Raw genomic sequence first — 15,913 nt, forward strand, 5'->3', positions numbered from 1 at the left:
AATAATTGAGTTGGTGTAAGACACTTAGAACAGTAGCGGCATGTGGCAAGCCCCCTGCATGCACTAGCTTGCCATCTTCTCCAAATGTTACTACTGTTGTTTGATCACATCGGCACTGTCTGCAGGAGGTCTCCAGCCCTGACTGGGAGACACCTTGGTGCTCAGCCTCTTCCCTGTGTATCTGGTCCTTAGCACTGTCCCCGACCTGGGTTCAGGGATTCTCGAGAGACTGGTGGCCGGCTGGGCTTCTCGGCAGGGCAGGGGTGGAAGGGGCATCCTCCTGTAGTGTCCTTGGCATTTCAGCTGCAGTTTGCTGGGTGGTCCTTGGCCAAGGCTGGAGACGCACTTTCCCAGGCTGGGTGCACTTCCTCTCTGTGGTCCTCTAACCTTGACAGAGAGGTCAGATCTAGGCCTGTGTGATCTTGGGATTCTGGGCTCTGCAGCTAGCCCAGGTCCCAGATTTATATACATGCAGCTAAACTCCCCCTTGGGAGCTGGAAGAACTGGTTGGTGGGCTGAATGAGGCAAGGGGAGGAGACAGGGAGGCTGTGGCCTTGAGGAACTGCTGAACTGCTGTCTGTGCTGAGCTGGCCCATGGTGGAGCCACATCCCCCATGGAGTCACGCTTGCCCTGTTTTGGAGGATCGCAGCGGTCCAGGGGGTTCTTGTCCTGGGAGCCCGAGGCCTGGTGCAGTGGGCTCACTACATCACTGGGTTGCTGTGTGTGGGGGTCAGACACCTGCTTGCAGGTTCGAGAGTCCCCGCTGTGATTTCTGTTAATGAGTGCGTGCTCCTGTTGGGGTGGCTCAGCCCCTGACCGCAGGGAAGCTCGTTTCCCAGAACCCCCAGTGGGTCTCAGCACTGTGGGCAGCTGGATTTGCTGTGCCTAGCTGGGCTGTGGGCATAGAGCAAACCAGCTCTGACAGCAGTTGGGGAGACATGGTGGGCATTTAGCCAACAGCCTGATTTCTGAGTTGCCAAGACCAGTTCCCCTCATTGGATCTCAGAAATAGAGCCAGTGAATGTCACTGTGGGTATGAACTCTGGCTGGTTTTGGGTGTTGAGTGTTTGGGGAAGGAGATTCTGTGCACGGTGTTCCCTCTTTCCTCCCCAAGTGTTCATTTCCAGGCAGAGCAGCATCGTGTCTTTCTTTCTCCCTTTACTGTCATCTGCAGGCCTGTCCACTGAATTTCCTCTAAACATAAACACTGCTGTTGCATAATACCCCTCGGGCCCCAGTGTCAGAGGCACCCCATTGCTACTATTGTTGGGGCCAAATTCGTATCTGGATATATTAGTTAAAGTACATGGTTGGCTGCTGTAAGAGGAGAGACAATGGCTTCCATGTGATAAAAGTTTATTTCTCAGGAGCAGTGCAGGCTGGGGGCAGGGTCACCCTGCTCCCTTCAGACGCAGGTCCCTTCCAGCTCTTTCTGCTATAGTTCATCCTGCCCCTGGGGCTGCCTTCCAGCCTGTGGCAAGAAGGAAGGGAGGAAGCAGAGGGGAAGCAATTTTCTTTTAAGGAAATGCTGAGAAAACGGGGCGCTCTGACCATAATTTAGCCACTTTACCACAGCTGATACAAAACATGCTGGAAAATGGAGCTTGTGGTTGGGCAGCCAATTGCCAGCTGAAACTCCATTCCTGTGACAGAGAGGAGCTTGGATATGGGGGACAGCTGGGCGCTGCCTTATCTGGCATTCTGTATCCTGCCCGGTCTGTTTCTGGCATCCTCGCCTTTCACGCTCTGGGACCCCTCTGCCCCACCTTGGTCCTCCCAGGGCTTCAGACAGACCTACCTGTGTGGTCCTGGTTCTGGACTCCCCCAGCAAGGACCTTCCACGTCCTTACCTTTGGCCTCTTTATCTCCGCCTTCCTCCCAGGCCCAGCCTGCTCTTTCTTGATTGCTTTTCCTGACCACACCACCCTGAACCTCCTGGATATTCAGTGAACTTCATGCACACTTAGTGCCTTAGCCAACCCCCGTCACTTAGCATAGATGCCCAGGTAGAGTTTGGGAACTGTTCCCATCTACACATACCCAGAGCTAGAATGAGTGCTCTGAGAACCCTGCCCCTGATGATGTTCACACTGTGCTCATCAGCTGTTCTACAAGAATTTACTGAGCACCTACTCTGTGCCAGACATTAGTATAGGTGCTGGGAATACAGTGGCAAAATAAATGCTTGATAGTGATTCCTGTCCTTACGGAAGTGGCATTCTAGTGGGGGAGAGAGAATAATAAGCCAACACATAAATTAATAAGGAGGAAGGCCAGCAAGCAAGCAAATAAAACCAACCCCAAACCAAAACAAAGACTGAATCAAAATAAAACCAGATGCCACCTAGGGCTGGGTGAGTCATTTCACCTCTCTGAGCCTCAGGTCCCCTTCTGTGAAATGGTCATTATGATATGCTCTTCCCAGCATTGTTCTGCCGTGCTCAACAGATGGAAGCCATTGATCAGAGTGTATCGGTTTTCTGTCAGCTGACAGATTTGCTAGAGCAGTACGTTTCGATTTTGGGTTGTCTCTGGGAAGGAAAGGGATATCCCCAAGTGTTTTCCTGGATTTGCCCTCATCCCTGTGCCCCTGTCACTCTTCCAGGGCTCCAACCTCACGGACATCTGCACCCAGCTTCTCTTGCAAGGCACTTTGTTAAAAATCTCTGCAGGCAACATCCAGGAAAGGGCCTTCTTCCTCTTCGACAACCTCCTTGTTTATTGCAAGCGGAAATCCAGGTAGGTTGCTGGGAAGTCTGGGGGTGGGGCCATCCCGATGTGAGCCATGAGGCAGGGATTGGATAGAAACCAGAGTTTTGCATGGTGATACCTTAGACTTCCCTACCTGGGCCCCCCTTTCTCTTCTGAGGTGAGGGGTTTATTCTAGATGAGCACCGTCCAATAGAAATACAATGTGAGCCACATATGTTATTAAAAATTTCCAGTAGCCACATTAAAAGAAGTAAAAGACAGGTGGATGAATTTAAATAATATATTTTATTTATCTCAATATATCCTCAAATGTTATGATTTTAATGTGTAACCAGTTTTTAAAAATTATTAAGAAGATATTTTGCATTTTTTATACTAAATCTTCAAAATTTGGTGTGTATTTTATAGCACATCTCAACTCATACTAGCCACGTTTTAAGTGCTCAATAGCCCATGTGGTTTATGGCTGCCGTATTGGCCAGTGTAGGTCTAGAGGACCATGGAGGTTTGGAGATTCTTTATGACACTAACATCGTATGATTCTGAGACTCAAAGATGGAGGGTTTGAGGGCATAGGGCTCTTGTACTGTTAAGCTTTTTGATGGGAAGGATAGTATCTTTGTCATCTTTATATGTTTCACTGGAGCTTCTTGCATTTTATAGAGTCTAGGAGAAGATGGGTGTGTGGGTGAGAGGAAGACAGACCCAGATGTATGTATGTTTGAAAGTGTGAGTGACAGGATGTGTAGGCAAATGGGAGGAGGGATACAGATGGATAGTTGGAGGTTTGGGTGATGAATGGATGGTGGATGAAGGGAGCCAGGGAGGAGAGATTGTGGATGGATGGATGAGATGATTTGTGATTGGATGAGTGAGTAGATGAATGAGTGAATGGTTGGGTAGTTGGAGGTGTAGAAGATGCTGGATGGAGAGATGAATAGAAGGTTATAAAATTGGGAAGGTGGGTGGAGGTTTGGAGATTAGTGGGCAGATGGTTGGATGGTTGATAGTTACCAGGGTGGTTGGACTCTAGTATGGAAGTTTGGATAATGGGATGACTGAGTGCATGGATAGATGGAGGGTTGGAGAGAGAAACAGTTAGGAGATGGAGGGGTGGGGGCATGAGGACGGTTGGATGGGTGGGTGGGTGAGTAAGATGGCAGACAGAGGTTCCTGCCTTTCAGTTTTCTTGCTCAGCAGGTAGAAGATGGTCTCAACTGACCAAGACAACCTTTTTTGAGTTCTTCCCGTTCTGTCTTAGGTATGAAACAGTAGCTTTCAAGAAGCTTCTTTACTCCTTTATTGAGTAAAGGCTAAGGCTGAGGGGTGGTCCAGACCTTGGGCCCTACTGTCAGCATTACCTCCAACTTCCCCTGTCCCCTACTGTCTCTGAACCTCATTTTCTCTGTCTGTTTCTGCTGGCCTCCTAAGGTCATGGTGAGGAACCTTTCCACAGGATGAATGGTGGGTGTTCCATGCATGTGTATGGGCTTCTCATTGTGTTCCTCTTCCAGTGTGATCTCTCTGAGCCTCAGTTTTCTTTTCTGTAAAATGGGGATGATAAACTCCTTCTCACAGTAATGTTTGCTTTAGAGCCAGGCTCATGCATTGAACCTGTTCAGCCATTTCTCTAGCTCTGTGACGTTGCCGCTCTACCTCAATTCCCTTGTCTGTAAAACTGGATGAATTATTGTATGTACCTCAAGGAATCACCGAAGAACAGATGTGTTAAGTTGCTTGGGACATAGTAATGCACAAAATCAGGGTTAACTTCTATGACTGTCCCCGCAAACTTATCTCCACATGTGTTGGGTTCCCCATGGGTGCAGCATGTGGCACATAGTAGGTACTTCAAACACAGGTCCCTGCCCCTCTGCCCTCGCCTGCCTGTTCTGGGGCGTGGTCCTTCTTGTTGAAGACCTTGGTCTCCCTCTTTCACATCTGGCGGTGGCTGGTTTAGTGTGTGTCTTTCTCACTGCTGTTTTACTCCTGCCCACTCCAGTGGGTCTGTCTGGGTCTGTCTCCTGTCCTCTCCCCCATCAACGCCCCTTCTCCTTCCTGCTTGCTTCCTGCCTGGCCTCCCTGGGGCCATCCTGAGAGTGGCTTTGGCAATGCCTACTTTCCAGCCTCTCCCGCCGCTCGCTCCGGGCTGTCCAAAGCAGGCACTTTTCCCAGAACACTGAGGTTTAGAAAACAGAATGTCCCTTCAGGTCCCTGAGACCTGCTCCCAGCTTTGACTGGGTTTGCTTGGCCTTTTCTCTGTTGGTGTGGGCATACCTGTGACAGTGACAGCAGCGGATTCTGATGGGACTGGATTCCAGGTGGGCCTTGAAGGACTTGCCCTGTGGCTGCCATGAGCTTATTAAGGCTGTTTCCTGCCTCAGGGATTCAAGTGAAACAGGCTGGCTGGAGGGAAAGGCCACATCTGTCTCTTGAGAGAATGTGGCAGGTAGCCAGCATTCCTGCCTCTGGATTGGGAGCCAGAGGATTGGGCTCCAAGAGGTCCCAGAGGGATTGGGCAATGGCAGATGGAAGTCCCAGCCTGACTCTGACGTGGTCATAAGAAGTGCCTGGTGCTGCTAGGTGTCTGCTGATTGTTTTATCTTGGCCTGGGTCACACAGGGCACTGCCCATCCGGGGCGTGGGTCAGGGAAGGTCTCTGACTCAGAGTTGTTCTGGTCTAATGCTAAAGTAGAGGCTCCTTAGATGTCTGAGATGGAAGGATATATTTTAAAAGCTCACCTCCCTATTCAGAAGGGGAAGGAGAGGCACACTAGAGCTAAATCTCTTATATCTCACCTGGCTGCTTAGTGCCATACAGGTGACAACAGGATGTATGGTTAAGGATGTAGGGGCCCTGCTCCCTACTAGCTGTGTGGCCTTGGGCAAGTTATACTAACTCGTGCCTCTGTTCTCCTATCTGGTAATAGGAAATAAAAGTTGTCCTCATTTCATGGGGCTGTTTTTATTGGTTAGGTAAGATGAAAACATATAATAATGCCTGGCACATGGCAGGTAAAGTAAAAGAAATATCACTTTCTATATAAATATTTGGTGTTTCACACACAGCCCACACTTAAATTGTATCTAAAATAAGATGCTTCATTTTCATCACAACCCCTGCTCCAAATATTTTCCTCCCCAAGTTGTCCTGATTCCTACTAAATGGCACCGCCGTTTATCCAGGAGCTCAGGCCAGAATCTTGTTGTCCCTGATTCTGACTTGCTTTACCCCCACACCTGCTTCATCAACAAATTCTTTTCATTCTGTCACCAGACTTTGGCCAGAACTTCAATGTAATTCCAGTAAAAACTCCAGGAGGGAGGTTATGTGTGTGCTTATGTAAATGATTGTAAAATTGGCATGGAAACACAAAAATAGCTAAGACAGTTTTGCAGGATGGCAAAGCGGAAGACTCGTATTATGGACACCAAGGCTTACAGTAAAGCTGCAGTAGATGATGTGGCATTGGTGTAAAAACAGACAAACAGATGAGTGGAATAGAGTTGAGAGCCCAGAAGTAGACCCACAGGTAAGCGGTCATTTGAATTTCAGCACAAGTTCAATAAATGGTGCTTGGTCAGTTTGACATCCAGTGGGAGGAAAACACAAGTCTTGACTCTTACCTCACACAATACGCGAGAATCAATTTAAGGTGGATCACATAACTGACAAGGACTCATATTCACATCACCTAAGGATGTCCTGTAAGCCCAGTCCAGCCCTCTGCCTATTGAAGTTGTATTGGCACCCGGCCATGCCCATTCATTTTTGTATTGCCTGTGGATGCTTTCATGTCATAGGGGCAGAGTTGAGTAGTTGACACAGAGGCCATAGGGCCCAAAAAACCAGAAATGCTTACTAGCTGACCCTTTTCAGAAAAAGTTTGCTGACTCCTGCTGTAAATCATTAACAGCAAGGTAAGACAACCCAGCAGGAAAAAATGGTCAAGGGACAGTTATTTCAGAGAAGGAGATCCCAGATGGCCAGGAAAGAGGGGAAGGTGCTTGGCTTCATTACTCATCAGGGAAATGCAAGTGAAATGTTTGCTGGAACACTACTATATGCCCGTCAGAATGGCCAGAAGGGAAATCAAACACCCACTGTGGACGATGTGGAGCAACTGCAGTGTTGCTGCTCTGCTCGGGGTAGGAGAATTGGCTCAGTTACTTGGGAAAACAGCTTGGCAGGATCTAGTAAAGCTGATGGTGTGCATTCTTTATAACTCAGCAATTCAACTCCTACGGCAGGTAACCCAAAGTGATGTGCACGTATGTTCTTAAGACATGTGCCAGAACATTCACAACAGTACCAAACTGGAAGCAGCCCAAATGCCTGCCGCCATCACTCTTGGTGACTGCACGAGTGTGAAGTTCTAAAACGGGCAAAGTGAATCCACAGGTTTATACGTCAGGATGGGAGTAGTGACGGGAAGGGGTCACAGTGAGGGTGGTGGCGGGAGCTTTTAGGTGTCAATAATGTTTACACAGGTGTGTTCACTTGGTAAAAGTTAATGGAGCCACATACTTCTTTGGATTTTATACTTTAATAAAAAGTTTGTAAAAACATTTGAATGCAGACACACATCTATAAAGGTGTGTATAGATACACGCACACAGGCCATCATCTGCTCTCAGTGGCCTCTTCCCTGGTTCTCCGTGCTTTCCACTGGCCCCACCTATGGTCTGTTCCCCACAGGCAGCCAGAGGGAAATCTTTCAAAGCTCAGACCATGTTACTCCTCTGCTCAGACCCTCCGTGGCTCCCTCACACACACAGGAGAAGCCCATCTTCGCCAGGGCCACAGGAGCCTGCTGGGTCAGGCCCCTTTCCCCACTCTCCCCCCCATCCACTCAGCTGCAGCCACACCTGCCTCCTCCCTTCTCCCTGCTCCTTGTAACACGGCAGGCCACGGGGCCTGTGTCCTCCTGGAATGTGCCTCCCCAGATGTCCTGCTAGTTTCCTCTGTCACCGTCCCTGTGCCTTTGCTCCTAGGCCACCTCTTCACTGATGCCTCCCGTCCCCACCTCCTCCAACCCCCCTTATAACCACACACCCCCATTCATCTTTTTGCTTTATTATTATTTTTTTTACAAACCTTAAATATTTTAATAAAAAATGTATACATTGCATTGGTTAAGCATTCTTTTCAGATGGGGCCAAGGCCTCTTCTTGGAGGAGATGTTCACTCTTCACATAAAAATGACTCACCTTTATCAAGTCTTTCTGAAACATTCAAGTTAATTTTTAGAGAGACAGTTCTTTTCCCATGTTCATATGCCCTCACTTATGCCATATGGAATTTATGTACTTACAGGGACAGGTGCACATCAGGAAATAGGTTGGGAACAAACACATCTGGATCTTGGTGAACATCCCCCAGCTGGTGGAGCAGAGGGCCTGTGCGAACACAGGGTGGCCTTCAAGCTCTGAGAGTTCATTCTGTGCCCTGTTTTAACCTCAGCATTTAGCATTCCTGACACAATGTGTGTGTGACTTCTCCACTTGGCATCTGTCTCTATGCCCCCTGCCCACCCCACTCCCCCAACTGGAAGATGAATTCTCAGACACTTCATGTTTTGCCCACTGCTGCAGCCCAACACTAGAAGAGTGCCTCGCACCCAGTAGGTGTTCTTTAATTGAATGCGTGGTGAGCATCTCCCCTTGGTCTCAAATCGATATCCTTGCCATAGGCAGCCCTGGTCAGATGTTCACTGAGTGACTGAATGGGTGTGTGATAGAATTCATGTGAATGAATGAGTGAACGGTGGGTAGGTGGATGTGGATGGATAGACAGACTGCTGTTCGTTGGGCTGCTGCTTCCACTCTGGCCTCATTCTAGGAAGTATCTGTTCAACACCTGGAGAGTCTCTACCCATTTTCTGGTCAAGAAGAATGGATTTCTGTGAATTCTTGCTAGTTTCTCATCCACGTCTCCTGTTAGCTGAAAAGTAGCTCTGTGAGGTCAGCATGGCCAGCAGGCCGTTTTCCAGAGGAGGGAACAGGCTGGGGGCGGAGCAGTGACTTGCTCACATCACCAGCCACCAGCCAAATGCCCTGAGCTGGTGCGGTGCACCTCCCGGCCTTGGGAGCTCGTAGGAGTTGCATCCTTCAGTGCTACTGCTCGTCTTCCCTTTGCTCTGCTGAAGGTGGTTGAGGCACACGGGATGGGCACGTCCCGCTGTCTTCCAGGGTCACCGGGAGCAAGAAATCCACCAAGAGGACCAAATCCATCAATGGCTCCCTCTACATCTTCAGGGGTCGAATCAACACAGAAGTCATGGAGGTGGAGAACGTGGAAGATGGGACAGGTAGGCCTGACCCCCCAGCCCTGCCTGCTCCATGGCACGATCTCCATCTCAGTTAGTTTGTTCTTTCGTTTGAGATGTAACCTACCTGCAGAAAAGTGCCTAAAGCATATGCACATAAAGTGAGCACCAGGGTCATCACCGTTCACGTTAACAAGTAAAATACTGCCTATGCCTGGAAGCCCCTCACACCACCCCCCACCCATGCCCCGCCACAGTGTCTCCTTCCTCTGCAAGTGACCACTGTCTGGATTTTGTGACAATCCTCTTCTTGCTATTTAAAAATGTTTTTACCTCCTAAGTATGCATTACTAAGCATTTTAATTGAAATTTCTGTTTTAAAACATTATTTAAATGGTTATATGATATACAGTTAAATAGCTTTACGTATGTATGTGTCATAAATTCTGTGTATTCCTTTTCATCTTGCTTCTTTCGCTCAGTCCCATGTGGGCGCGATTCATCCATGTTTCTTCATGTAGCTCTGAAGCTTGTTGGTGTCCCTGACTGTATAATATTCCATAGCATGACCACCCCATGCTTTATCCAGTCCTTTGGTGACAGACATTTTGGCTGTTTCTGCTGGTCATTGTTATGAACAAATGCTGTGAGCACTCTTGTGTCCTTGAGCTTGTCTACGGCAGGGGTTCTGAGGGGTTCTGAGACACAGGCGTCTTTGGCAATCTTGCAAAACCTCTGGACCCCTCCTCAGATTCAGGGTACGGCTGGCTTCAGCTTCTCTGTTTTCAAAGAGGTTTGCCAATCCCCATTCTAGTTTGCCAATCCCCATTCTAGCCAAGGCGAAGGGCCCACGCCTTGGCATGGTTGGGCTGGCACTCGTATTTGAAGTAGTCAAGGAGGCTGGGACACATTCCCTGGGTCTGGGACTCCTTTATTTGTGCCCAGCCTTTGAGGTCTTTAAGCCCCTGTAATTGAGGGGCCGGGAGGGGTCTTTGCAGATATTCCTCGCCCACCAGAGAACATATGGGAGATGAAGTAAGCATTTGAAGGGTTGAAAGTTCAACTCCCAAATCCTGACCCTATGTCTCTGCCACCCCGTTTTCTGGAGCCGGAAGGGCTTGTCCTGTGACCTCACTCCCAGGCATGCAGTGCGAGATGTTCAGAGATGTATGGCTGAATCTGTGCTGACCCCCCTTTGCCTCCTGTCCCTGCCAGCGGATTATCACAGCAATGGGTACACTGTCACCAATGGCTGGAAGATCCACAACACTGCCAAGAACAAATGGTTTGTCTGCATGGCCAAGACGGCGGAAGAGAAGCAGAAGTGGCTGGATGCCATCATCCGCGAGAGGGAGCAGCGCGAAAGTGAGTGGGCCTCCTCCTGGCCCTCCAGACGGTGGGGGCTTTGCGGGGCTTCCCCGGGATCCCTGCGATGTGTACGGCTTCCTTCAGCTGGTCACTTCTGTGGAGTGTGTGTGTGTCTAGGGAAGGGACAAAGGGTCCTCTTCTGGAAGGTCAGAGCTACAAGAAGCAGGAGTTTGAAGGGACAGAGAGCTCTGGGACTGTTATACCGTGGTGTCTTGGATCACTCAAGGTCATCTGGTTTAGCCCACTAGACAGATGGTGAAACTGAGGCCCAATGGAAGGGATTGCCCAAGGTCAAGTCAAGATGGTTGGTGGTCCTAAGATTCTTGGCACCCTTCCTCCTTGAGGGTTTCTAGCCAAGATGCTCCCTGTATGCCTGGGGTTCTTGGTGTTTGAGATTCATGGAGGGCATCTGGGAGGAGGGTCTGTGGGCACTGTGGGCACGAATTTCTCTGGGCCTAGGTCCCTCCGAGGCAGCTTGCATAAGGTAGTGCAGGGCTGGGTGTGAGGGTTGGGTGGAGTCTGGGGTGGGCACTGGACTGCTGTGCAGAGACCACCAACCTGGGAAAAGGGAGGCGTGGTTTCCCAGACCTCAGAGACATTGTCTGGTAAGTGGGGCTGAAAGTGCCTGCTGCAGAGGGCTGTAATGTTGCATGTGTGGTTTGAATTTGACCATACTTGGCGATTTGATGCATGATCCTAAAACACTACCCTGCTCCCAGTTTATGGACGAGAAAACTGAGGCCCAGTCTCCCCCATATCATAGCCTGCCCTCTTGAAAGCACCACTTGGATGTCTCATACTTAACCATGTCTAATCAGAACTCCTAAAATTTGTCCTATCTTCTGCCCCAAACATGCCGGTCCCCTGACTTCCCCATCTCAGTAAATGGCTCTTCCATTCGCCTAGGAGCTCCAGTTCAAACCCCCGGTATCATCCCTGATTTCTGCCTGCTCTCTAAATTTAGTAGATCAAGTCCCTTTAATTCTGCCTTTCACATATAGGCCAAGTTTGTCCACTTCTCTCTTCTTCCTACTTCCATGTCATCATGGCTCAGGAATATGGGCCCAGCATGGCTAGATCCATTGATTTTCTTTCTTTTTTCCTAGAGAATCTAGACATCTGTATCTTAATGTGAATAAATGCTAACCTTGGCCCTTGGTTGGTCAAGCCTGCGATCTCTGAAACTGATCAGGGCTGGGGGTGTGGCCAGGATGAGGGTGGGATTCAGGGGCGTGGCTTGGCCTGGATGTGGCTGATCAGTATTTTTGTGGTTAAACCTGAGCGCTGTGTGTGATCACAAGTGGGTGTGACATGAGTGGACCTCGGTCGTTTGAACTGGGGCACTGCCCAACCCCTGACCTCAGGGCTGGGTTCACAGGGGTGGTGCGTGTTGATCTGGAGCCAGACTTCCTGGGTCTAAATCCTGGTTCCACAGCTTCTTGTTGGGCAACCTTGGACAGAGAACTTAATTCCTCCAGGCCTTGGTTTCTTCATCTGTAAAATGGGATAATGGTACTTGCCTTGCAGGTTTCTTGAGGCTTAAGTGCCATATAGTTGATGCTTGAAGCATATGCTATTATTATCTTTCAATGCTGTTGTTGTCAGGTGTTACGTTGTCTTTTCCTACGTATGTATACAACAACAATAGTATTAAACACAGCAGTAATACTAGTATAACTCCGTTCGGGTTCCAGGACCTGATTCCAGTCTGTAAGTGTGTGGAAGGGGGTCTTCCCACACATAACACCAAGCAATTCTCAAAAACCAGTAGGTGTCCGAGAACTCAATTCTGATGCTACCTGCTGGGAGACAGCACTAGATTCCCCAGATTAGGGGCTCCGTCCTACAAGACTGCCCTTCACCCCCCACTCCAGATGCCAGTCACAAGCCCCAGGCAGTTCCCTGTGCTTCTGATCTACTGGCTACAGGCTGGAGGCTCCCACAACCTCCCCCTTGGGTTTGATTAATTTTCTAGAGTGGCTCACAGAACTCAGGAAAACACTTATGTTTACCAGTTTAATAAAGGATGCTGTAAAGGATACAAGTAACAGCCAGATGGGGAGAGACACAGGGCAAGGTCTCAAATAAAGGAGCTTCTATCCTCGTGGAGCTTGGGGCCTGGCTCGGTGGCACGTGGGAACATTCTTGTTCTCCAAGTGAATAAGCTCTCCCCAACTGAGAAGCAGGGTCTAAGAGAGCAGAGAGCAATAAGCTGTTCGTAGGGGGTTTTGCGAGGGCTTCACTGCATAGTCACGATTGACTAATTATTGGCCATTGGCTGATTCAACCTCCATGGGGGAGGCGGTGGTGCAAAAGTCTCTCACCAACGTGACAAAACACCCATTTCACTTTTAAGACTCTGCAGAGTTTTCAGGAACTGTGGATGAAAACCAAGTGTACCTGGGAAATATTTATTTGGTCATATGAATGACCGAATATGTATTTCTTATGACTCATTGTATCACCTCAGGAGTGGACAGAGTCCAAGTAGAAAATTTGGGGCCGTGATACAGGTCAAGGTGCTGTGTGTATTATCTTGAGAAATGGGCAAATTTCCAGCCCTGGGTGGAAGGAAGATCTTAACAGGCTTTCTAATAACCTCTCAATTTGGAAACCCATCCTTGCGTTGAAGGGTTGAATAAGCTCAGCTGCTTATTACTGTATGATTTAACCTGTCTGGGCCTCAGCTTTGCCATCTGTAAAATAGGGGAGATTAGCCACCCTCCCTCGCAAGGTTCTTGTGAGGAGTCACTGGCAGGTGCCCAGGGCAGTGGCGGTCGTGCAGTCATGCTCTGTAGGTGACTGCGGGCTGTGGCCGTAGTCGGGGCAGCTGGAAGACAGGCTGTCAGGAGGGCAGGCCTGCCCCTCTGCTCCCCAGTGCTGACCATGCCCCTTGGCAGGCCTGAAGCTGGGCATGGAGCGGGATGCCTACGTCATGATTGCAGAGAAGGGGGAGAAGCTTTACCACATGATGATGAGCAAGAAGGTGAACCTGATCAAGGACCGTCGGAGAAAGCTGAGCACGGTCCCCAAGTGCTTCCTTGGCAAGTGAGTGGCCCCCCCACAGCCTCTGCTGCATCCCTGTGTCTTGGCTATAGGTGGGAGGCGGCATAGACCATCTGTACCCACCTGGCTCTTCTTAGCCCTGCCCTTTCCCACAGGAGCCCTGCTGGGCAGAGCCATAAAAGCATCTGAATCCTTGTGTAACAGACCGTGGTGGTCCCAAAGGATAGTGGGGTCCTCATATCAGGTTTTGAATTGTTTTTGACCACAACTCACTGCAGAACAGAAGTTTTATGTTGTGACCTGGTACACACATGATGTAGTATACCATTGAAGCCAAAGTTGCACAAAACTTGCTGTGCTTGATGCCCTTTGACAATATCTGTTCTGTTTATGTCCTTTCCCATCCTGTCCTTTCTATTCTGTTCATTTCTTTATTCATTTCAAAAATAACACTGAGCAAGATGCATGAAACTGATTTCACAAATGGGTTGCCCACCATGGATTGAAAAACAGTGCTCTAACCCTTGAGAAAAGAGAAGCCACTATAGCTGTTTCAAGCAGAGAGGTATTTAACACAGGAAGTTGATTTCAAAGGTGTTGGAAGAGTAAATGTAGGCTCTTGTATCAGGGTGCTAGGGCTGCCCTACAAAGTACTGCAGCCGGGTGGCTCAAACAAAAACTTATCATTTCACAGTTCTAGAGGCTAGAAGTCTGAGATCAAGATGTCGGCAGGGTTGGGGGTCTGCAGAGGCATCCCTGTCTGGGTTACAAAGGATGGGGTGGAGAGGGTCCTGTAAGCTTTTCAGTATTTACAGCCTCCAATTTCTCTGCTTGAAAAATGTATTATTTCCTAATAATAAAACATGTCACTCCTTCCCCATTTCATCACTAAGGATCAAAGGGGTCAGAACACAGGTTTCCTGGGATTGGATCTTAAACCCAGGTTTAAATCTCATTCACCTTAAAATCAAGCATATGCTGTTTTGCTTGGAGGATGCAACTGGGGATTGGGAGACGCAGAAGAAAATCCCAGTAAAATTGTTGCATTGTTTGCAGGCCTACTGTGTGTTAGATGTGGTGGTCGACACTCTGGAGAGGGCCAAAAAATGCCAGGGGCTCCCAACCTCACGAGGCCTGTGGCCCAGCCAGGGAGAGAAGTGGCCCAGGAGGCAGGGACTGGATTTAGACTGTATTAACCTATGCCCCGCCCACATCCCAAAAGCTTTTGGTGAGGCCTTGGATAAAATGCACTGTGTCATTATAGTGCCATAGACCAGGTGGGAGGTGACATGGACAAAGGTAGTCACAGTGGGGACAGGGAAGTGGTTGCATTCTGGGTCATTTTGAAGGTGACAGCATTTGTGATGTGGTGAGAAAAAAGAGTTAAGGGTCTTTGGCCCCTGCGGGGCAGAAGGTGCTGCTCATTGAGAAGGGGAAGGCGGTGGAGGGAGTAGCAGGTTCCGGGGTGGGAGTCCAGCTCAGAGGCTCAGAGGCTCGCTTTGGATGGGTTACATTGAGACCATTAGACACCCAGATGGAGATGTTGACTTGTTAGTTGGATATAAATCTTGACATGGGGAGAAAAGTCTGGGTTGGAGACCTGAATGCAGGAGATGTGGGCATTTAGGTGATCTTTAAAACCACGAGACTGAATGAAATCTCCAAGGGAATGTGCGGAGAGAGACGGGGCGGGGACTGGGCCCTGGGGTCCACCAGTGTTTGGAGGTGGGACCAGCAAGGGAGCCCGAGGGAGCCGGCAGAGAGGTGGGAGGCAGGAACGGTGGGGTACAGGAGCTCAGGTTTAGATGCTTTAAGGTTGAAATGCATGGTATATGTTCAGGTATGAGTGTTGGGTGGGCTTTGGAGACCTAGTGGGGAGCTGGGCGGAGCTGACGGGTTGTGGCCACAAGCCTGCGGATAGAGGGGCAGCAGGTAGGGATTTGTGGGTGTGGTTGGGCCTGCAAGGGATGGCCAGGATGCCTTGGGGTTGGGCTGCCCTGTGGCCCTCAGAGGTCAGCGACCCCAGCTCTGAGCTCCAGGGGAGGGTGGGCCCCAGGCACCTGGGCCATGGGGAAGGGGCAGCCGGGCCCATCTCCATCAGCTAATCCCTAATCCCTGGGCAGAAACGAGATTGTTTTCCTCAGGAGGGGTTTACTTCCGGCCCCCCAGGGTCAGAGGACCTTCCCGCCTCCTGCCAAACCCCACAGAAAGCTTACTCAGTCCAGCCGGAAGGGATAACCTGTCTGTGATTAGAGCCTCAGCAGAGCGTTCTGTCTCCTCAGGAAGGATTAGAAGTTTCTTTTACTGCCTGCTTGGAACAGGGCCAGGATTGGAGCTTGTTTTGTAATCACTCGGGCTGTAAGGACCAGACTTCCTGCAGGAGGCTGTTTTAATAAAACTTCTCCCCAGACGGCCTTGCTCTGCCCCCAGCCCTGGGGCTCCTGATCTTCTTCCTCGCCCCCGGAGCCCAGTTCCCAAGTCTTCTCCCCCAGGAACATCCCTGGTCCCCTGGGGGGAAGGACCCAGCCACCACAGAGACTCGCTAGTAAGCCCTCCT

General features: G+C 49.7%; 1 protein-coding gene across 1 annotated transcript in view; it reads left to right on the forward strand.

Annotated features, from left to right (window-relative positions):
- Positions 1–15,913, forward strand: part of PREX1 (phosphatidylinositol-3,4,5-trisphosphate dependent Rac exchange factor 1) — a 175,321-nt gene that overhangs the window by 106,606 nt on the left and 52,802 nt on the right. The window contains exons 7-10 of the mRNA XM_037006253.2: positions 2,607–2,740; positions 8,906–9,024; positions 10,198–10,347; positions 13,251–13,398. Of these exons, the coding sequence (XP_036862148.1) occupies positions 2,607–2,740; positions 8,906–9,024; positions 10,198–10,347; positions 13,251–13,398 (551 nt within the window). The remainder of the gene's footprint in view (positions 1–2,606; positions 2,741–8,905; positions 9,025–10,197; positions 10,348–13,250; positions 13,399–15,913) is intronic.

The sequence above is a fragment of the Manis javanica genome, chromosome 5 (genome assembly GCF_040802235.1).
Source record: "Manis javanica isolate MJ-LG chromosome 5, MJ_LKY, whole genome shotgun sequence".
Classification (NCBI taxonomy): Eukaryota; Metazoa; Chordata; class Mammalia; order Pholidota; family Manidae; genus Manis; species Manis javanica.